The sequence below is a fragment of the Heloderma suspectum genome, chromosome 4, assembly GCF_057233095.1.
Source record: "Heloderma suspectum isolate Gila_16-S chromosome 4, 16-S_ref, whole genome shotgun sequence".
In the NCBI taxonomy this organism is placed as follows: domain Eukaryota; kingdom Metazoa; phylum Chordata; class Lepidosauria; order Squamata; family Helodermatidae; genus Heloderma; species Heloderma suspectum.
The window spans coordinates 232131618-232154283 of NC_139461.1; the positions used below are offsets into that span (position 1 = coordinate 232131618).

At 42.9% G+C, this 22666-nt stretch overlaps 1 protein-coding gene across 2 annotated transcripts in view; it reads left to right on the forward strand.

The window, feature by feature from the left end:
- The first annotated feature begins 5758 nt into the window (after positions 1-5758).
- The window catches only part of MKNK1 (MAPK interacting serine/threonine kinase 1), a 45576-nt gene continuing 28668 nt past the window's right edge, over positions 5759-22666 (forward strand). The window contains exons 1-6 of one of the 2 annotated variants that reach the window (XM_084852606.1): positions 5759-5983; positions 8810-8872; positions 11839-11935; positions 18516-18614; positions 20013-20110; positions 21424-21503. In XM_084852606.1, the coding sequence (XP_084708732.1) occupies positions 8810-8872; positions 11839-11935; positions 18516-18614; positions 20013-20110; positions 21424-21503 (437 nt within the window). In that variant the 5' untranslated portion in view covers positions 5759-5983. Of the gene's footprint in view, positions 6293-8809; positions 8873-11838; positions 11936-18515; positions 18615-20012; positions 20111-21423; positions 21504-22666 lie in introns of both variants that reach the window. The other variant, XM_084852605.1, reaches the window with a different exon arrangement.

Below are 22666 nucleotides of genomic sequence, written 5' to 3' on the forward strand. Positions count from 1 at the left end.
TCTCATCCCATCCAGAATGGACACTGTTCCACATACTTTTATTGTACACTGTAATTTTAAACTTTTATAATGTATCCTATGCTATAAGATTGATGTGAACCACCCAGAGAGCTTCAGCTATCTGGCTGTATGGAAATGTAATGAACAAATAATTGCAGCAGGTGTTTGGCTCAAAATTTTGCTTTGGTCTCCATGCATTTTCTCTGTAAAAGCAAGGTTAACCTTTACTGAGCTCTTGGCTTGCTTAGGATACAATTCATAGATCATTTACACTCACATTCTTAGCCTCACTCTAGATGGACAAGTACATTGGTTTAAGTGGTCTCTGTGTCACCCTCTTAGGGTAATTCTGCATGGGTGATTTTTGTTAAGACAGTCAGACCTGGTTCGCACGATCATGGTGGGGGAAATAAGCCATGTTGTTTCATTTCCCCACGGGGAATTTGCATAAGTATCCTCGCTGGTGTGTCATGTGAACCCGGTGGGGGTGGCTTGTTGCTGTGGTTAACAAGCTACGCAAAACCCATGGGCTGTTTTAGGGTTCTGGGGTGGCCACTGTCTTTGAGCCAATACATAACTGCCCCAAAGGATACATATCACTGTATTAGTGCATCACAGTTCAGAGCTGGAACAGCAGTGAGGGGTCCAGATAGGGAAAATTAGTCTTTATGAATAGTATCTTGACGATGAGTGTCCAGCATTATGGTTGTTCTTTCCCCATGGCTAAATACATCCCACACTATACAGGTAATATCTGATGGATGTTAATAAGATGGGAAGGGTGGGGCTGATATAGGAACTTCGTAAGTAGGAGAATGATCTGCCTGTCCCATATGATTCCATCCTTTGATCATTACTGTTGCGACACTCGATCCAGCTACAGAGAAGCAGCAATCATGTTGCACTGATCATACATGAGCTGTACATTTGACTAGTATAGTGCACTCCTTTAAAATAAGCTATTGGCAGTCAAAGCATGTACAGGGCTACCAGTGTAATATACTCACAGTGACCCATCACATGACAGAGATTCTGTGACTATTTATTTCTTAAAATAAAATAATAAATAAAATAAAATAATATGACCAAATAGTCTTCAAGGACAGTCCTACTTAGTAATAAACTCCTGAGGTTACAAAGACACAGATGACATTTGCTAGGCCTAAATCCAGCACAGCATCTAATATTTCGCAATTTTTGAGAAAAAGTTTGTAAAGTAGTATTTTAAGCAGCAGTCCTCATTTTATCAGAACATTCCCTTATCCAAGAAAAGGGCAGTTCCATCAAATGTCACAAATGCCCCTCATTGTATTGCAGATCTAACCTCAGTATTGCTCAGCTAAAGAACATCACAGTTCCCATGTACCCCTTTCATGAGTCATTCTGATTTTGTTACCTTGCCACCTGCATGCCACATCACCTGGATGTCTCCGGCATAAATATTTCAAGAGATTAGTAAACAGACACCATCGTTTGTAGAGCAAGGGTTTTAGTACTTATACATATAGGCTAAAGTTTTATTGATAATAAAAGCCCCAAAATGTATACAAGAACTGAAATGATGCAGGCTACTATTCCTAGTATGATCTTAAATTACTCTGGGCATGATGATCAGCTAAAGTTAGGCACTAAATCCCAGTGACATTTGTAAGTGTTTAACTTTTGCTAGATCAAACTCTACGTTAGTTTTAAAATTCGCTATGAAGTTATTTTCACACAGTACTGTACCAAAAGGAGTAGTGGGAAATATTTCATAACGGAATGTGAATGTATGTATACAATCACATCGCTGTTCACTGTGTTGATTAAACCCCACCTCCTGGTTCCATAGTAATAATTATGAATTCGGGTAAGAATCCCTATTTGATCTACAGAAGGTTGGCCATGTTAAGTCTGTTGCAGCAAAAACAATCAAGATACCTATACATATCTATTCAGAGGCAAGTCCCATTACATTCAATGGGACTTACTCCCAGGTAAATGTGCATAAGAGTACAGCTCGAGAGTCTCCTAGCAGTTTAAATCAGGAGTGGGCAACTTGTGGCCTTCCAGGCGTTTTGGCTTGAAATTCCCATCAGCCCTAGCCAGCATAGCGAACGGTGAGGGAAGATGGATGCCCTAGGCCCAAACATCTGGCAGGCCACAAAATGCCCACCCCTGGCTTAAAGACTAACAAATGTATTACTGCACAAACTTTCGTGGGCGTGATCCGCAAACATGCCCTGAAAGAGTCAGTGGGGAAAGCTATTGTTGCGTGTATGACAGGGTACCTAATCCAGATCAGGCCACTTTGCGGTAACCGCGCGTGTGGTCACCTCTGCTTTATGCCTTGTTGTTCAGTCGTTCAGTCGTGTTCGACTCTTCGTGACCCCATGGACCACAGCACGCCAGGCCTTCCTGTCCTGCACTCTCTCCCGGAGTGTGCTCAAGTTCATATTCATTGCATCGGTGAAGCTATCTAGCCATCTCATCCTCTGTCGTCCCCTTCTCCTTTTGCCTTCAGTCTTTCCCAGCATCAGGGTCTTTTCCAGAGAGTTTTGTCTTCGCATTAGGTGGCCAAAATATCTGAGCTTCAGCTTCAGTATCTGTCCTTCCAATGAGCACTCAGGGTTGATTTCCTTTAGGATGGACTGATTTGACCTCCTTGCAGTCCAGGGGACTCGTAAGAGTCTTCTCCAGCACCTCAGTTCGAAAGCATCAATTCTTCGGCGCCCAGCCTTCCTTAAAGTCCAGCTCTCACAGCCATACATTACTACTGGGAAAACCATAGCTTTGATTAGACGGACCTTTGTCGGCAAGGTGATGTCTCTGCTTCTTACTATGCTGTCTAGGTTGGCCATAGCTTTCCTCCCAAGGAGCAAGCATCTTTTAATTTCATGGCTACAGTCACCGTCTGCGGTGATCTTGGAGCCCAAGAAAGTAAAATCTGTCACTGCTTCCATTTCTTCCCCTTCTATATGCCAGGAAGTGATGGGGCCAGATGCCATGATCTTCGTTTTTTTAATGTTGAGTTTCAAACCAGCTTTTGCACTCTCCACTTTCACCCTCAACAAGAGGCTCTTGAGATCCTCTTCGCTTTCTGCCATTAGGGTGGTATCGTCTGCATATCGGAGGTTGTTGATAATTCTCCCGGCAATCTTAATTCCGACCTGTGATTCATCCAACCCGGCGTTTCTCATGATGTACTCTGCATATAAGTACAGCAGGGTGACAATATGCAGCCTTGTCATACTCCTTTCCCAATTTTGAACCAATCGGTTGTTCCATGTCTGGTTCTTACTGTTGCTTCTTGACCCTCATACAGGTTTCTCAGGAGACAGGTAAGGTGGTCTGGTACTCCCATCACTTTAAGAATTTGCCACAGTTTGTTGTGATCCACACAATCAAAGGCTTTAGCGTAGTCAATGAAGCAGAAATAGATGTTTTTCTGGAATTCTCTTGCTTTCTCCATGATCCAGCGAACGTTGGCGATTTGATCTCTAGTTCCTCTGCCTCTTCGAAACCCAGCTTGTACTTCCGGTAGTTCTCGGTTCGCATACTGCTGAAGCCTAGCTTGTAGGATTTTGAGCATCACCTTGCTGGCATGTGAAATGAGCGCAATTGTGCGGTAGTTTGAACACTCTTTGGCGTTGCCCTTCTTTGGAATTGGAATGTAAACTGACCTTTTCCAGTCTTGTGGCCACTGTTGAGTGTTCCAGATTTGTTGGCATATTGAGTGCAGCGCTTTAACAGCATCATCTTTTAGGATTTTAAATAGCTCAGCTGGAATGCTGTCATCTCCGCTAGCTTTGTTGTTACTAATGCTTCCTAAGGCCCACTTGACTTCACTCTCGAGGATGTCCGGCTCAAGTTCAGTGACCGCACTATCATGGCTATCAGGGACATTCAGATCTTTCCTGTCTAGTTCTTCTGTGTATTCTTGCCACCTCTTCTTAATCTCATCTGCTTCTGTTAGGGCCCTGCCTTCTTTGTCCTTTATCATGCCCGTCTTTGCACAAAACGTTCCCTTGAGATCTCCAATTTTCTTGAAGAGATCTCTAGTCTTTCCCATTCTGTTGTTTTCCTCGATTTCTTTACATTGTTCATTTAAGAAGGCCTTCTTGTCTCTCCTTGCTATTCTCTGGAACTCTGCATTCAGTTGGGTATATCTTCCCCTTTCTCCCTTGCTTTTCACTTCCCTTCTTTCTTCAGCTACTTGTAAAGCCTCATCAGACAGCCACTTGGCTTTCTTGCATTTCTTTTTCTTTGGGATGGATTGAGTTGCTGCCTCCTGAACAATGTTACAGACCTCCGTCCATAGTTCCTCAGGTACTCTATCAGGTCTAATCCCTGACATCTATTCCTCACCTCCACTGTATATTCATAAGGGAAATGATTGAGGTCATACCTGAATGGTTTAGTGGTTTTCCCGACGTTCTTCAATTTAAGCCGAAATTTTGCAACAAGAAGCTCATGATCTGAGCCACAGTCAGCTCCAAGTCTTGTTTTGACTGACTGTATAGAGCTTCTCCATCTTTGGCTGCAAAGGACATAATCAATCTGATTTCGATATTGACCATCTGGTGATGTCCATGTGTAGAGTCGTCTCTTGTGCTGTTGGAAAAGAGTGTTTGCTATGATCAGCGTGTTCTCTTGGCAAAACTCTATTAGCTTTTGTCCTGCTTCATTTTGTACACCAAGGCCATGCCTGCCTGTTCTTGACTTCCTCCTTTAGCATTCCGATCCCCTATGATGAAGACGACATCTTTATTTGGTGTTAGTTCTAGAAGGTGTTGTAGGTCTTCATAGAACCGATCAACCTCAGCTTCTTCAGCCTCAGTGGATGGGGCATAGACTTGAATTACTGTGATGTTGAATGGTTTGCCTTGGATTCGTACTGAGATCATTCTATCGTTTTTAAGATTGTACCCCAGTACTGCTTTTCCCACCCTTTTGTTGACTATGAGTGCTACTCCATTTCTTCTAAGGCATTCTTGCCCACAGTAGTAGATATGATGGTCACCTGAATTAAATTCGCCCATGCCTGTCCATTTTAGTTTGCTGATTCCCAAGAAGTCGATGTTCAATCTTGCCATCTCATGTTTGACCACCTCCAGCTTACCTTGATTCATTGATCTGACATTCCAGGTTCCTAAACAATATTGTTCTTTACAGCATCGGATTTTCTTTTCACCACCAGACACATCCACAGCTGAGTGTCCTTTCGGCTTTGGCCCAGCCACTTCACTCTTTCTGGCGCTACTTGGAAATTCCCTCTGCTCTTCCCCGGTAGTATATTGGACACCTTCTGACCTGAGGGGCTCATCTTCCGGCGTCATCTCTTTTAGCCTTGTGATACGTTCCATGGGGTTTTCTTGGCAAGAATACTGGAGTGGGTTGCCATTTCCTTCCCCAGTGGACCACATTTTGTCAGAACTCTCTGCCATGACCTGTCCGTCTTGGCTGGCCCTGCACGGCATAGCTTATTGCTTCACTGAGTTACGCAAGCCCCTTCGCCACAACAAGGCAGTGATCCATGAAGGGGTCTGCTTTATGCCTGCCCACCGTAAATTTACACAAGGGTGTCAGGATGCGACTGGCCCACGGCAACTTCCGTTCCTGCAGCTCGAGAGCGCACCCGCGGACACTCTTCCGCTTTCTTAACCACGGGCTCCACATTGCGCTTTCCGCTCTCCCCACGCGTCTTCCCTTCCTTCCAGAATTGGAAGAAGAAGAAGAGCTTCTCCCGCTCCCTCCCCCCAGGGCGTTCTGCGCATGTACGCCAACGCGGCGTTCCTTTCCAGCCCTAGCACGCCTGCGCCACTCCCACCCCCGAGCGAGCGAGCGTGCGCCCCTCGAGCGTGCGCTCGCCTTCCCCTTTTAAAAGCCTCGCGGGGAGGAGCTCGCCGATGACGCCGTCCCTGGCGGCCCCTCCCTCGGCGGGGAGCGCGGACCTGCGGCTGGGCAGGCGCCGCATCTGAGGCGGGGGGAGGCGGCCGCGGAGGTGGGTGACGGGCGCGGCGCGCTTCGCAGGCGCGGGCGTAGCTCGGGCTGGTGGCGGGGATGGCGCTGAGCGGCGCCCTCCTGCCCGGGCGAGGGCGAGAGCAGCGAGCGGGCGGGGCGTCCTGGACGCGTCTGGGGCGGGGAGCGGCGGGTGGCGTGAGTGAGGGGAAGAGGGCGCCGTGCCTGAGGCCTCAAGGAGGGAGCCTGCATCCGCGCTCACCGCGGCCCCGGCCCTCCACCGTCACCCTTCTTGCGGGTCAGGCTGTGATTGCTTGGTGGCGACGGGCAGGAACTCTGCATGTGTTCAGAGGCACGCATTATTCCTGTTTCAAATGTTCTTGGCAGACTATACCTTAGTCTTAGCACTCCCCCCCCCCCCGACATACATTCTCTTGACTCTTAATAGGAAAAGCATGGGGGGGGGCTTCTCCTCCTCCCTGATGAGAGGATGCACGAGGAGCCATTGGGTGGAGTGGAAGTGCCCCTCTGCCCCCGGTTTGTGGTTAGTCCCACCATTCTGCATGTCCCCTGTTTACTTCTAGAGGGGTACACCCTGGAATTAACTTCTTACCTTCACAAGTTGGGAATCAATAACAGGTTGAAAAAATCCAAGGCATTTTCGTAGGCCGGTCTTCCCCAACCTGGTGCCCTCCAGATGTTTTGTATTACAACTGCCAACATCCCTAACCATTGGCCATGCTGGCTGGAGCTGCTGGGAGTTGTAGTCCAAAGCACCTGGAGAGCAGTAAGTTGAGGTAGGTGGTAAAAGTTATGGTAAGATTTGATGTGCGGTTCTGATGTTCAGTAGTTGGTGTGCCTGAGCTAAGCTAAATAATAGTAGGAGATACAAGTAGATAAAATGGTATCTATTACTGCTGGACCAACAGATAGTTATGGGAGTAGGCAAATCTTTGAGTTGTGAAGAGACTCTTGTCCAGCTTGCAGAGTTTTCCCTAGCGTAGGCCACCTGGTACCTTCCAGATGTTTTTGACTACATTGCCTATAAATCCCAGCCAGCATGGCCAGTGGTAAGGGGTTATGGGAGTTGTAGTCCAACACTTCTGGAGAGCACCATGTTCCCTACCCCTGATCTAGACTAATGGGAGTATAGGAATTGTATGTAAGCCAGCCTTCCCCAACCTGATGCCCTCCAGATGTGTTAGACTGCTGCTCCCATAATTCCATGCTGGCTAGGAATCATGGCAGTTGCAGTCCAGCACTTCTGGAGGGTACGAAGTTGGGGAAGGCTAATGTGAGTTATGTAACCCATAGTTACCTTGTGGTTCATCTTGTGTAGCATTTTGTTGCCTATAGAAGCTCACCAGAACACATGATGGTGCTGGCCTTTCCTGTTGTTTGTCCCCAGCACCTGTTCAGAGGTATATTACCCCTGTACATGAAGCTTTGATATACGTAGCAGCTGTGGATAGATAGGCCTTTAGGTTATCTGTGCCTTGCTCTGAATGGAGACTTTGAGAACATGGATGTTGCTGGATTTCTGTAAAAGATTCCTGTGGAGCCAATATTCCAATCTGTTTAACTTTAACTTTCAAACATTGTTTCATCTAGCATATGTATTTTTTAAACAGAAAAAATTGTTTGACCCATGGTGGCATCCATTCCTATTTACTATTCCCCAACCCAGTGCGTACATATACTGGTAACTCAGGAAGCACTTCATGTGTCTAATGAAGTGGACCGTAACCTACAAAGTTTTATGCCATTATAAATGTATTAGTCTTAAAACTGCCTCAAGATAATTGGTCTTGTTGCAACAGACTAAAACAACCACTTTTCTGGAAATTGTTGCAAATAGTGTCACCTCTCACCCACAAATAATTGGCCAAGGCTGTCTTCTTAATTGTCTATAAAACGGCAGTGGAAGTTCTTGGAGGACAGTTCTTCATGTAGTTCTGGAATAATATAGCTTGTTGGAAAGTGTGCGTGTGTGTGTGCGCTCGCGCGCATGTTGCATAGCCGGACATTTTGGGAGTTTCTTATTTTCTAGGCTCCATACTAGAGCCTTTATTTTGGGGTAGCACTTCTTCAAGTAGGTAAAGTTGTAATCCTTTGCACACTTAAGAGTACAGAAGAGTAAAGATGCAGAGGGGCTGGGGCGAGATCTAGGGTTCACTGTTCTAACAAAAGGCAGTTTTTGTCAATGTGGTGTAGTGGTTAGGGTATTGGACTGGGACTTGAGAGATCCGGCTTCTAGTCCCTACTCAGCCATGAAGCTCACCAGGTGACTTTGGGCCAGTCATTGACTCTCAGACTAACATACCTCACAGGGTTATTTTGAGGATAAAATGGAGAGGTGGAGGAGGATCATATAAGCCTCCTTGGGCTCCTTGCAAGAGGAAAAATATTAGGATATAGATGTAATAATTTTTAAAATTCCAAATAGATACACCATGGACTGTCTAACTATAAAGTGGGGGAAATACATTGCTGGGCCTCTCCATGATTGAAGTACAAGGCCTTATCTTGTATGTAATAGGCTACCTTTTCCTTATTGCTCTGTAAGAACCTGTAATAGGTCAGCTATTTGTGATCTTATGATGCAGTCTATCTAATACTTTAAATTCATCTTCAGTGAGTCCTGGTGACAGCTTGTCAGTGTCTCTTATGAGAGATTAATTTTAGTGGCTTGTAGATTAAAACAAATATAACTGATGGCAGGCTCTTTTAAAATAGCATATGTTTCTTGTGAAATGTCTTCCAAATGCTGTGCTTCCCAAAGAGATGGCATTCAGAACTCTGAGGATCTCAGATGTATTATGGCTGTTTTAAGGGTCAGGGATAATTCTGCTGCTTTCATCTTTTCCAGATGTCTAATGTGATGAGGCATAATAACATTTCGGAACTGAAGAGCTTTCCTTGTTCCATTAAGGTAAAATATGAAGAATGCCCTATTAATTATTTGTGTTGATGAGCTTTCCAGTATTCTTTTAGGTATCTTGATACGTTTATGTCCCAAGTTTGTGTGTTATAAATATATAGCTATAATTTGGCTTTGGGAGAAGGGTTGCTTTGTCTCAAATAGTTGCTGCTTACTCATTTATATTTCAGAAATGAGGTTTCCAGGAAGTTCCAGAGTTCGAAGAGGCCTCATGTGCCATTGAGGTTTAGAAACAGGAATCCTACCCAAGGCTGTCTTCTGTTTTTTCAAAGGGCTGTGAGCTGACATCTCCACTGAGGAGCCCTTCTTAGGAAGTCGCTGCTCGATGCTCCTGCCTCCCGCCCTGGAGGTTGAATCCCCTTAGGGCAATCTTAACAAAATCTGTATCTAACCTGGTTTTAAAAACCACCAGTGTTAAGAAACTCCAGCATAATTTTTTAAATTGTTTTTTTAGGGGAGGATCTATAAATATAATAAAATAAAACAACTTGTTGCAGTGCTCCAACTTCAAAGTTCCTAATGTTCTGCCTAACTTTTGGCAGCACTATGGCGTCATTATTTCTTGTCATCTGCTTTAAATAATAAAAATGGATCCCTGCACTCCTCAAGCCAAATCTGTTTCAGAAGTCTGTTGATGTCCTCGCTTAGTTGTATTTTCTTCAAGTTACACAAACTCAGCTACTTCAGTTTTTCTTTATGTCTCATTTGTCGGTTTTCTAATCGTGTTTGTTGTTCATTCCAGCTGCTTCTCTGTTTTAAGTGTGATGAGAACGTAGTGTACTACTCCAGCAGAGACCTTGTCAGTGCCAAGTAAAGTGGGAGAAGTAATTCCTATATCTTGTATAACACCCCTATCAGTGCAGCGTACCGTTGCATTGGCTTTCTTTGCAATGGCATTACATTGCTGATTCATATTTAACTTGTCATCAGCTGTAAATCCCAATTCTTTCTGATAGGATTACTGGCCTCTTGGAACATGCCATTTTTGTGGTACAGTACAACACTACTGTCAATGCAACCTGTTTGTCTCTTCCATAGATTTTATAACAGGGCAAAAATTCATGCCTTCTCTCTCCATATTGTCTGACAGTCTGGAGAAATCTCATGACAGGTGCCTTGCAGTATAGAGAAGTAGCAGAGGGAGAGTTTTTTTTTTTTTAAATGGCCACTCTAAGAATCAATGAGTGCACTTCTAGAGGCAAGTGCGGGAAGCCCTGGTGCAATTGTGCAAAACATGCAGGTAGTGTGAGTAAATAGAGTGAAGTCCTTCACCAGCTGAGTGTGACTCAAAAATTCCCAGGAGGAGTCTACTTGAGTTTCAAGAAGGAGAGCTTTATTCTTCTCAGAAAGTAGGGAGGTAGAAATAAAGAATTTTGGTTGATATAGGAAGAACTGCTCTACCATGCTTCAGTGCTCCCAAGTTTCAAAGAACGGGTCTTTCAGAATTGTTTTCCTCTGATTTTCTGTTCACCTCTAATTGTCTTCCAGACCATCTGCGTTGCAGCAAGAAACAAACAGTGTGGGTAGAATGATTGTAGAAGAGGGATTCCTTCAAGAAACAAGCTGGTTAACATTGAAGCAATGGGGGGTGGGGGGAGCAGTGTTGCAAAAAGGTAGAAGAGCCCCAGTGGATTGTCTATAATTCTTGTACTTCAGGTGGGGGTATTATAGAAACAATATGCAAAAGTGTGTTATGAGGTAGAAAGAGAAATGGTAGGGATGTGCTGCGTGAGAGCAGGATAGCATTGCTAGCATTCCCCAGTGGTGGTTTTATGTTGTAATTAGTGGAGAGACTTGCAAAAAAAGTAGTGGTAATGGCAGTCTTTAAAAGTAACCTTTCTTTATGGCCTCTTGTCACCCCACCCCTCTCGTCCATCCTTTTCCCCCTATGAATTAGCCATTTCTTCCTCCCCCACCTGCTGATAGAATAGTTTCTAATCTTCAAAAATAATGGCAAAGAAAAGATTACAGCTGTTTGAAAAGAAACAGATAATGTAGATATTATTTTTTCCCCTTTTCCTGCAGGTGGGCTTGGGAGTGTCAGATATCTAACTTGAAAAACTGTTTTTTGACTAAGGCAGCAATCCTGTACTCACTTAACCTGGAAGTAGGTCTCATTGAACTCAATGGGAGCTACTTCTGAGAAGACATGCATAGGATTGTATTGTAAGTGAATGGGGTGAGGAAAGTCTTTAAGGTGCCACAAGATAACGTGTTCTTGAAAAACTTCTCATTGTTCTTTCAATTTTTCAGTAAAATGTATAGGATAGGGAATTAAAAAGTAGGCAAATGTCTGGCTGAAATACATTTCCCCCTTATTTTGATGGTTTTATATAGGAAAGCATTTTATAGGTTTTGATTTTTTTACATGAAAAATATTTATTTTAAAAATCTCACAGCATAAATATTGTCCACCCCTTGCCCTTATGAATGTGTAGTCTTTACCACATAAAAGTTCTCTTCTCTCGTAGAATGCTAGGAGTTTGTCTTTGCATGTAGCAAAACTCCCTGTATTCAGTCTTCTCTTTCTGAAAGGATGCTGCTTTAGTGAATGTGGCTTAGAACTTGTTAGAGAACTGGGATCTGAACTAGGTCTCAGGGGTGATAATTGTCATCTGTTGCCATATTTTATTATTTTTATATACAGTGCCATCATTGTATATGGTGCCATATAGAGTTTCATGGGCAAAAATAGGCAGCTCCTTCCTCCCAAGAAACTTACAGACAATGGGGAAAGCAACAGCAGGAGGGCAGCTGTGTTGTGATGTGAGCCTGCTTAGGCTGCATATATGTGTGTGTTAATTCCACTGCTGCAAAGAAGGGATACTGTTTCTTTTTCTGTGCAATGAATAAGTTGTCAGGGTTTGTCTTTTATATTTCCCTATATAGGGCACAATGAGCATTTTCTAGGTGCTAACCTGCCAAACTAAATAGGTATATTGTTTTTACTCTTTCAGCCACAAAGTAATCCTTCTCTGAGCCCATTTGTGGGTGAAACGTGTTGCCAGGCTACACCAGCCCTGTTTTCAGTGAAGCCAATCCAGCATAAATCAGGTATCTGCTTTGAATATTAAACTGTTCTGCTTGCATGAGCCTCATGTGGCACAGAGTGGTAGGCGGCAATATTGCAACCGAAACTCTCCCCATGACCTGAGTTCGATCCCAGCAGGAGCTGGGTCTCGGGAAGCTGGGTCTTGGGTAGCCGGCTCAGGTCGACTCAGCCTTCCATCCTTCCGAGGTCAGTAAAATGAGTACCCAGCTTGCTGGGGGAAAGGTAGTCATGACTGGGGAGGGCAATGGCAAACCACCCCGCTATAGTCTGCCATGAAAATGCCAGCGCAAGCGGCGTCCCTCTAGGGGTCAGTAATGACCCGGTGCTTGCACAGGAGGAACCTTTCCTCTGCTTGCATCTATTTCCATTGTGATTTGTCCTTTAAAATATTCAGAAAGACAAGACTGCCCATGGTTTCCTGCTCAGCAGATGGGTGGCCCAACTATGATCACCGTAGAATCCTTATCCTTATGTGTAATGCTATTGACTAACTGTATAGTGCAGCTTATTTGGCTAAGCATTTGCTTTTAAGCAGTACTTCTGTGAGTTTCAAACCTCATATTATGATCTTCCAACTTTTGATCTCCCCTGGTTCGCATTTCTTTTCTGGACTTCTGCGCTCTTATTTGCTCAGGTTTTAAAAATCAGTTTTTTAAATGTAAATATTGCTAAGCTTCAAAGACACTTCTTTGACATTCTTAACACAAGAACTGCTTCCTGTAAGTATAGAACTTTAATATTTTAATACATCTACCACTCAACATATGGCAAGGCTATATCATAATATTTCTTATCTCCAGAGCTAAAATGGCTTTAAAAATGGACAAGTCCTGAGACCATCAGGGTTGTGGAAAGCCCAGATTTAAAAGGCATGTTACCATTGATTTCTACTGCCCACTGTTGTCTGTTACTGCCTCCGGTTCTCATTACTGGGGGAGAAGCTATAGTAGTTTTGCCATGAATAAATAGACATCTGCTCGCTTTCCGAACAAACTAGAAGAAGGAAGTCATCTTGAAGCTTTTAAAAATCAAATTTCCCCCAAAGAAAAGGGAGGTGCTACATTATTGACCAGCTTATCAGGACTTCTGAGTCTCTGCTTAGTGTCAGTTCTACCAATTAAAAGTCCCTTTCCTTCTCTTTTCGACCCCCAAACTTTCAAGATTTGCACTAGTTGTTGTCTGTTCAAACGGAATATCCAAATGTGATTGAACAAGAAGTCTGTTTTTAAAAGAAAGATGTCTGCATTTCTGTCACAGAAATTGGCTTGTAATCTGCCCAATGGCTCATCAAGTCATTCCACAAAACTGAATGTTCATCCATTCTTATTCTTTCTTACAAATGTAAGCCTTTCTTACAAATATAAATAAGAAAGGTGGTGAAAGACCCTACCAATGTAGGACAGCCTTTTGGTGCTCTCCTAGTACACAATACCTGAACTCCTAGCATTCCTGACCACTGGCGAGCCTGGCAGGGACTGATGGGAGCTGAAGTTCCCATCAAACAAGGAGGGGTTGTCCGGCTGGGTCCAGGAGGTTGTAAATTCCTTCTTGAGAGTGGGAGTGGTGCCTGCCGCTTTAAAAGAGGCGGTAATTAGACCACTTCTGAAAAAGCCTAACCTGGACCCAGAGGATGTTAACAGTTATAGGCCAGTGGCCAACATCCCCTTCCTGGGCAAGGTACTTGAGCGGGTGGTTGTAGGACAGCTCCAGGCACTCTTGAATGAAACGGATTATCTAGATCCATTTCAATCGGGCTTCAGGCCTGGTTTTGGAATGGAAACTGCCTTGGTCACCCTGTGGGATGACCTCTGCCGGGAGAGGGACAGGGGAAGTGCGACCCTGTTGATTCTCCTGGACCTCTCAGCGGCTTTCGATACCATCGACCATGGTATCCTTCTGGATAGGTTGTCTGGGTTAGGAGTTGGAGGCACTGCACTACAGTGGTTCTGCTCCTACTTGGATGGCCAATTCCAGAAGGTGGTGCTGGGGGATTATTGCTCTGTGCCATGGCAATTGTGCCATGGGGTTCCACAGGGCTCTATTTTATCCCCCATGCTGTTTAACATCTACATGAAACCGCTGGGGGAGGTTATCCGGAGGTGTGGGCTGAGGTGCCATCAATATGCAGATGACACCCAGCTCTACCTCTCTTTCTCATCAAACCCAGGTGAGGCAGTGGCTGTTCTGAATCAGGGCCTGGGCATGGTAATGGACTGGATGAGGGCCAATAAACTGGAACTCAATCCAGACAAGATGGAGGTACTGTTAGTGGGCGGTTCGTCTGCCCGGCTAGGTGATATTCAACCTGTTCTGGAGGGGGTTGCACTCCCCCTACAGGATCAGGTTCATAGTTTGGGGGTGCTCTTGGATCCAGAACTGTCACTTGAGGCACAGGTGAACTCAGTGGCACGGAGCACTTTTTATCAGCTTAGGCTGGTATACCAACTACGCCCTTATCTGGACAGAGATAGCCTAGCTACAGTGATCCATGCTCTGATAACTTCTCGTCTGGATTACTGCAATGCGTTATATGTGGGGCTGCCTTTGAAAATGGTCCGGAAACTTCAGCTGGTCCAAAATAGGGCAGCAAGATTGTTAACAGGGACTGGCCTGAGAGCTCATATTACGCCAGTACTTTTCCAGCTGCACTGGCTGCCAGTCCATTTCCGGGCCCGATTCAAAGTGCTGATGTTAACATTCAAAGCCCTTAACGGCTTGGGGCCAGGTTACCTGAAGGATCGCCTCCTCCCATATGTGCCTGCCCGGACCTTAAGATCATCGTCAGCGGCCCTTCTCCGTGAGCCCCTGCCAAAGGAAGTGAGGTGGGTGGCTACTAGGAGGAGGGCTTTTTCTGCTGTGGCACCCCGGCTCTGGAATGAGCTTCCTAGTGAGGTTCGCCTGGCGCCTACATTGTATTCCTTTCGGCGCCAGGTGAAGACCTTTTTATTTTCCCAGGCATTTTAGCTTTCTAAATTTTTATCTTTGCTGTTTTAAATCTGTATTTTAAACTCCTGTACTGCTGCTAGATTTTATTGTGGTTGTATTGTTATATTGTGGTTTTAATGTTCTATATATTTTAAATTGTTTTATTGTGTGTTTGGTTTTAATTTTTGTGAACCGCCCAGAGAGCTTCGGCTATTGGGCGGTATAGAAATGGAATGAATGAATGAATGAATGAATAAATAAATAAATAAATAAGTAAGTTCCAGGTTGCAGAATGCTGACTATAATATAGGAAAATGGTGCAACTTGTTTATGAAAATAAGTGAACAGACCTTGGTAACTCTAACTGTAACTGGTTTACTAAAGTAGATTCTAATCTAGGCCATGAAAAATTATTCTATAAGTAGTCTTTAAAATAAGATTATTTTTTACTTCAAGAGACCAAACATGCCTACACCTCTCAAAATAGTTGATTCTGTAGGCTGATTAAGAGGGCTCTTTCATGGGTTGTTAGTGTTTTGGCAGTATAAGATACTGAAACTAGTCTTAGTATAGCGCAGCCCACAAACTCACAGTGACTTGGGTTCAGATGATCAGTAGGGGAAATAATGCAGTATGGGTTGTTTCCCCTGCTCCCGCACATACCGGTTGTGTGACTGGCATTTCCCTAATTACTCACACCGCGTTGCAGGTTGCTGTGTCATCCAAATCCTTCGCGTGGTGGGGGTGACTTCTTACCCACCCTACAACCCATGGCTTGCAGTAGGGGTTGTGGGGTGGTGTCAGGAGCACCCTAGCTGCCTCTTGCAGTCCCCACCAATAGGCAACTCAGGACACAGACGACGAGGAATTATTTCCAAGACTTTATTACTTTATGACTCTTTCAGATACTAATCACTAGCGACAAAGCAAGGAACAGCACTGGGGAAAGATAGCAGAGTAGCCTAAACTCCAGGTAAGGCAGTTGGTCCCCGTTCGAAGGAGAACCACGGGAAGACCCTGAACTTATGGGCTAGGGAGAGATCCTCCCTCTTTCCCTTGGGTCCTCGGGACGCAACTGTTGTTTGCATGCCAAACGAGCGCTACGCCTCCTTTCTACGCCCACCATCTGTCATCACTCCCTGTGTCTGCACCGAGCATCCAGCAAGCCCCCCTCCAGCACTCTCTCACTGCCAGGGTCACTATCTATCCCAAGAATGCTGGCAGGAGGAATCTCTGCCAGCTGCTGTGCTTGTGAGAAATGAGCGAGCTCCTCCCACGGATTGCTGTTCCTCCTCAGAATCAGAACTGCTCTGGGGCTCTATTGGATCAATTTCCACCCTGACAGGTGGATGAGAAGTGACCCTTCCTGCACACCGGATTTGTATGACACTGCAACGTGCCATGTTGTGATTAGGGAGATGCCGGTTGCGTGACTGGCACGCGTGAGGGTGGGGAAACAACCCATATTGTGTTGTTTCCTCCGCTGATCATCTGAACGCGGTCAGTGTCATGTTATGCAAATTATACTTTAGGATAATTGCCAGGGTGGGGAGAGACTAGAACAATTGCCTTTTTAGATAAAGCCTATCCTAAAGCATGCGATTGCCATAGTGCACATAGCGGGGGGGAAAAAGAGGGGGCAGTGTTTAGTTGATTCTATCAGAGAAAGTATCCTTAAAGTTATAGGTCACACAAGGATATATCTTGAATTTCTGATTACAGACCATAGGCAGAATAAATAAAGTAATACATTTTGTATGTCTGCCTGAGCACAAGTTGGAGACGTCAATGTGTGAAGTTATTTTCTGGTGTGAAACAAAACTCTTAAATCTCTGCTGTGCCAGACATGGAAGAATCTGATAGAATTCTGCTTTGAGTGTTTCTCCAGGCAATGGATATCATAAACTGGTTGGCCCAGTGCAGGTAGAAAGAAGAAATTGATTCTTTGGACTGAGGTTGTGCAGGATATCTTAAGTTGATTTTCTGGGTTGGATAAAATCTCAATTTGCCACTATTGATACAGGGATCAGAAAGCAATGGGGGAATTATTACATGTTTTTGTTTGGTTAATGAATGACATTTCATTTAAATGGTTTAATTCATTCCAAGAAAGCTTCCCCTTCTCTGAAACTAAAACCTCTAGACTCTGGCACAGCTTCTAGAACACACTAAGCTTTTTAATGACTAGTTCAGAAGGCTGTTAACAGGGATAACATTTATTTTTGGGAAATACAAATGTTCAAACTTTTGTAAGCACTAGATGTATTTGTAAGTCTAGTCAAAACCAGTAGAGGCGCTAGCATCAGACGGAAAATGTTTCTTCTGGATCATGTGGTCCTTTTTCTAGGCTCTGATAATCTTACCCATGCTTGCTGGCACAATTTTTTGAGTATTTTTAAATTGATTTAAACAATGCTTAATTCCTCTATTTTTTTCTACCAAGAACATAGTCTGGCAGTATTTGTAGGGATGATAGAAGATAATGCTTAAATCTGTGCATTGGAAGTTCTTTTTCTGTGCAATAGTCCTTATGATATAAAGGGGAAATAATTCTGTTAAATCCTTGGAGTAGGTCTGTAAGCATGAATAATAGCATTAATTAGTTGATTAAAGCTTTAATCCCACATCAAAAAGCATATTAACTACTAAAGCAAGCCACTAGTAGAACAGATTGTGTCTTTGCTTCAAAAGTACCCTTGGTAGGGTTTGGGCTATAGGGATATGCTGGGAATTGTAGGACTTTTTTCTCTCTAACATGCATAGGATTGCACCCTAACTGTAGTGAAGAGATTGGAAGTGCTGCCTTTGTTGCACCAGGCCAAACTTTACCCTTGAGGATCTTCAAAAGACACCTTATTGAGGTGCTAGAACACACAAACATTTGTAAACTTAAGCAATTCAACTTAGTAATCAGTTAAAGCTAAAGCCGTACAATTGATTAGATGAAAGGTTTTCAATTGAGAGCAATACAGATAGTTATACATTTGATGGCTGAATCATTTTCTGGAGGGCGGGAGTTTCTTGTATAGAAAGGCTATCTTATTACCTTAGTTTACTAAAGAAATAGTCATGAGAAAAGGTTAGAAGGCTACAATAATATGTGATATGGCTGAGCAAGGTAATTTCATGTTAATAGATTTGTCCTGCACTCTGTGACCTCCCTATGTTATACCCTATGGCATTATTCTCTCCATCTTTCCATCTTATGGCTTTGCTCTGTCTGAACAAATGTGATCTTATTTTAATGGAGGCAATTGAAATTGTGAAGAAGTAATACAAGTTCTATTACAAACAAGCCAGCAATCTGCTACATGGAGAATCTGCCTTTTGGCAAGTGAGGCACAATGGAGGCTCTCAAAACAGCATTGGTAGTCCTGCTGGGCCAGCATGGTAGATAAAATAATTGCCATAGTAGCAGGAGACAGAGCTACTTTTCTGAGTAGGTTCATTATAATTGCTTACTCTTTGTTGCTTTTTCCTGCAAGGAAACATAATTGTTCCTTTGGTGAAACCAAAAAATGCTGTTGTCTTTTTTTGTTATATATTAATGTAACTTCTGAACTTTAGAAAATGTAGATGCATAAAGACATATTATTCCCCCCCACCTTATAAATAGTAAACATAATGGTAGCTTACTACACCCATTCTGCTTTGTAGAGATGGTCAGCAGCCAGCCTCTTCCCATATCAGACAATGGCAAAAGGAAAAAGAAAAAAAGGACCAGAGCTACAGACCATTTTCCTGGAAGATTTGAAGGTCCGTTACATTTTGCTTTGTTTGTTGATCCTCATAGTAGCCTCAGTTTAAACAGTTGCAACAATGTTACAGTTTGGTTTATAGTGAAACTCCTTTAACCAGTGTCTTTTGTAGCCTTTTGGATTGCATCATGCTTTATGTATTGTGTAGGTTCCATTTTGGCCTTTGCTTTCTTTCAGAGGCAGCAGAATATAAATTTATTTTTTATTTATTTCAGTTCCATACCACCCAATAGCCAAAGCTCTCTGCGGAAGTCGAGATTTTATCATTTACAGAGCAGTGCTGTGGCTCCTAGACAGCATCTGGGGTGCCATAGGATGTTTCATATCTACTTCTCCATGCCTGTAGCCAGAGGTACAAGTGTGGAGATGGAGATCCAATCATGGCTGTTCCCTCCTGCACACCCCCCCCCCCCCGGCTACAGAAAGCTTCTCTTATGAGGTCACAACTGTAACCTTGTAAGATAAGTTGGAGAGGGAGAGAAGGGGCCATGCTGGTGGGCGGGGAGGGAAGAGAGGAGAAGCTGGGATATGTAGCATCCTATGGCCTCTCCAGTCCCCTCCCTACCCACCAAAAGGTAAATCAGCTAGATGGGCTCAGAGGCCCACCTAGCTGTTTTTTGTATTTTAAATGAACAGAGACAAAATCACCTCTGTCCTCCTCCCACCCTGCCTGGCTCTTGCCGGCCAGGCATTGGATAGATGGAGGGCTCCGAACTTTGAGCTCTGTCTATTGGAAATGCAACCCGTAGGATTGCACTGCAAATGAGTCCCACTTCTACTTCAGTGGAATTATTTCAGAATAATTTGAGAAAATAGCAGTTGGTATTTAAGGCTGCATTTCCATGTATACTTACGTGAGAGTAAGTTGCTTTTTAATTTTGGGAGGCTTATTTCTGAGTAAGCATACATTGGGTTAGGTGGCACTGAGCACACTAAATTCAGTGAGACTTCACTCTCTCTGGAGTGCATGCATTACGCGCGCTCATTTATTTGAGTTTTGTTTCCTAGATGGAGGCTGTTCCAGCTGTAGATATTTTAAGATGTTAACATGAAACTGTGCTATTGTCACATATTTCCCCTGGAGAATAAGCCACAGTAAGCTTGAAATATTTTGGCTTATGTCTGTTAAGTTGACTTATAATATAAAATACATAGGATTTCTGAAGTTAATATTTCTATGTGGAGAAGGTTTTAACTTCACTGTCATGCTTTTTGACTTATTGATTTGAACAGGTCATTAAATTAAAGCTGCTGTCTCAAATCTCTTTATTAGCAAGGGAGCTCTTGCTCTTATCTTATTATTGGGGATAGTTGCTAGATCAGTAGCTTTTCCTTGCAGTTCACTGAAGTGTCTTCTACTAATGAGTTCTGTATGTATGCTGAATTTCTTTGGCAGATTTGTACAAACTCACTGCAGAGTTGCTTGGTGAGGGGTCCTATGCCAAGGTGCAGGGAGCGGTTAGCTTGCAAAATGGGAAGGAATATGCAGTTAAAGTAAGTAATGTAGCCCAAGGTTCTTTTTGATCATTTTAAGGTCTTCGCTGCCTGAAAGTGTCATTGTTAGACACTCTTGCTACTGTTTTTAAAGTATCCTGTCTGGAGTGATGAGAAATGTAGATTATAGATAACATTATGGAATTCTCAGATGTGGCACCCACTCTCTGGAACTTCCTCCCCCATGTGGTTCAGCAGGCATAAAATGTGGTGAGTTTTAAATGCTTCCTGAAAATGTATCCATTTACACAAACTTTCCCTGGCTTGTAATTGATTATCATGCATGTGCTCCATTTGATTTCTGATTTTTTAAAATTTTTAATTGTTTCTGTTATTTATCTTTGTAGTTGAAATTTATTGATTGAGTATTTTAATAGTGATTTTTAATGCTTTGGCATCAAAACTGCTTAGATTTTATTATATAAAGCAGTATACAAGTATTAATAAAATAAATTTTAAAAATAAACATTTCTGATTCTTGAAACCATGGTATAGAGGATTGGGAATGAGTTCTGTGTTCATATGTGCCCCCTCCTGCCATGGCTTGCCTGCTTGGCTTAATGAGTTATGTCCTGGCTTGAGCAAACCATAGTTTGCTGTTACATCAGAACCGGCAAACTAAAGTTTGGTCAAAGGCAGGAAGCTTGTCATTATAAGCTGAATGTATGAGATAATGGAGCACACAAGCACAGGTCTCATTCCTGATTCCCCAGGTCATGGCTTGGAAAGGTCTGAACCATTCCAATAATTTTTAAGAGCTGAAAGTGATTTCAGGAAACATTGTTTCCATTGTGAACTCGCATTTCACCTCTGGTTAAACAGATTGTGCTGGTTTTCCAAACAATGCAAAACTTGTTTAGCAAAGATAAAACTGAAAGCAGGAATGCTGCTCATAGTATGTGCATTCATCCCAAACTACCTAGAATGCTTTGGAAAAAAATGGTCAGTTTCCAGCCTTAGACAGGGTTTCCTTCCCATCCTGTGTTAATCAACATCCAGGACCTTGCCCCTCCCCTTGTCTGTCATGTTCCTTGTGCTGTACCTCTGTAGGAGATCAAGAACAATCCTCTTCTCCTCTCTCTAGCTCCAAGTTTGATTTTGAGCTTGTTTTTTTTAAGTATTTAATAACCTGTTAGAAATAATGTCATTAGAAAATGAGAGCACTGGAATATTAATGACAATAATGTCACAATAATTTTATTGCTCTTACATTCCTGTGAGAACTTCTGTTCAAAGTTTTAAAAAAAATACTGTGTATAACTGCTCACAGGTTTCTTTTTAAAAAAAGAAATTACTTTGTATCTTTGTAACAGATAATTGAAAAAAATGCTGGGCATAGTCGGAGTCGGGTGTTCCGAGAAGTGGAGACATTGTATCAGTGTCAGGGTAACAAGTGAGTAATTGTTTCAGCATTTAAGAATGCACTCTTGACTTGTTATAATTATTTATTAATGTTTCCACCGCACGCATGATCTGAACTAATAATTTATTCTTGGTATATGTATCAGAAACCAAAGCTAAAATATTGTTACTTGGCAAACTATGTTCATTAAGCACATGGAAGAACTATTATTTGAACAACTGCTTCTAGATCAGTATTCTCTTTTGTATCTTCTTGGTTGCCTGTTTATTGTTTTAGCAGGCTTTGCTAAAGAAATATTGCATATCTCAGTTGGAGGAAGGCAAATGGATTTTTCTCCATATTTGTGTAGGTGCTACTCTCTGCCCAGTTAATTTGAGAAATGTGTACTTAAAATCCAAATTCTAAAATTACTCATGCCCAAATCAAGATGAACAAAATATTTAACTGGGTGTAGTGGAGAAATTAACTTTTTTGAGCTTTATAGCTGGGATGTAAGGGCATCATTGCCCTTATAATTTGGATTGGTGGGTGCTGGGATCTGTAAATACATGTCTGGGTTTTTAGTGTTCTCTAGACACAGACGGAATTCCAATTTCTCTAAGGAAGCAGAAAAGTTAAATGGCTGTTTGAGGTCTTTCCATAATAAATTGTGAGTCTGGAATGCTATAGGATATATTACCAGGAGGCAAAGTAGTTCAGATGCTGGCAGTATTTTAAAGGCTTTTAAACATTATATCTATTAAGAAATCTAAATTATATGGCAGAAAGGGGCAAGATGTCTGTGCTGTCCTAGTAGCTATGTGGAGGCTCGGGCCCTGTGCGCTTACAGACCATCCTACCACCTTTCTTAAAAAGTATTAATAGGAAACTACACTTTTTGTTTGTCCTTTTTCAGGCTCCGCCGCCACCATAAAATGTGAATCCCTTTATTTATTTGTTACCCTTATTCCTATAGTAACTAGGTATAGGTATAGGACAAAATAGACCAGAGATTTGTATTTCTAAATAAAACATAGATATAATAAATTCATTTTTTTAAAAAAAGATTATAGTTAGAATCAGACTTCAGTGAGCAAAAAACCTGCTGGCTTAAAACCAGAGTTAAGACTATCTCTTGTTGGCTCAAGCTCCACAAAGCCAGGAAATGGAAGCTAAAGCTGATGTCTTAACTGACATGCCCTGTGATCAGTAAT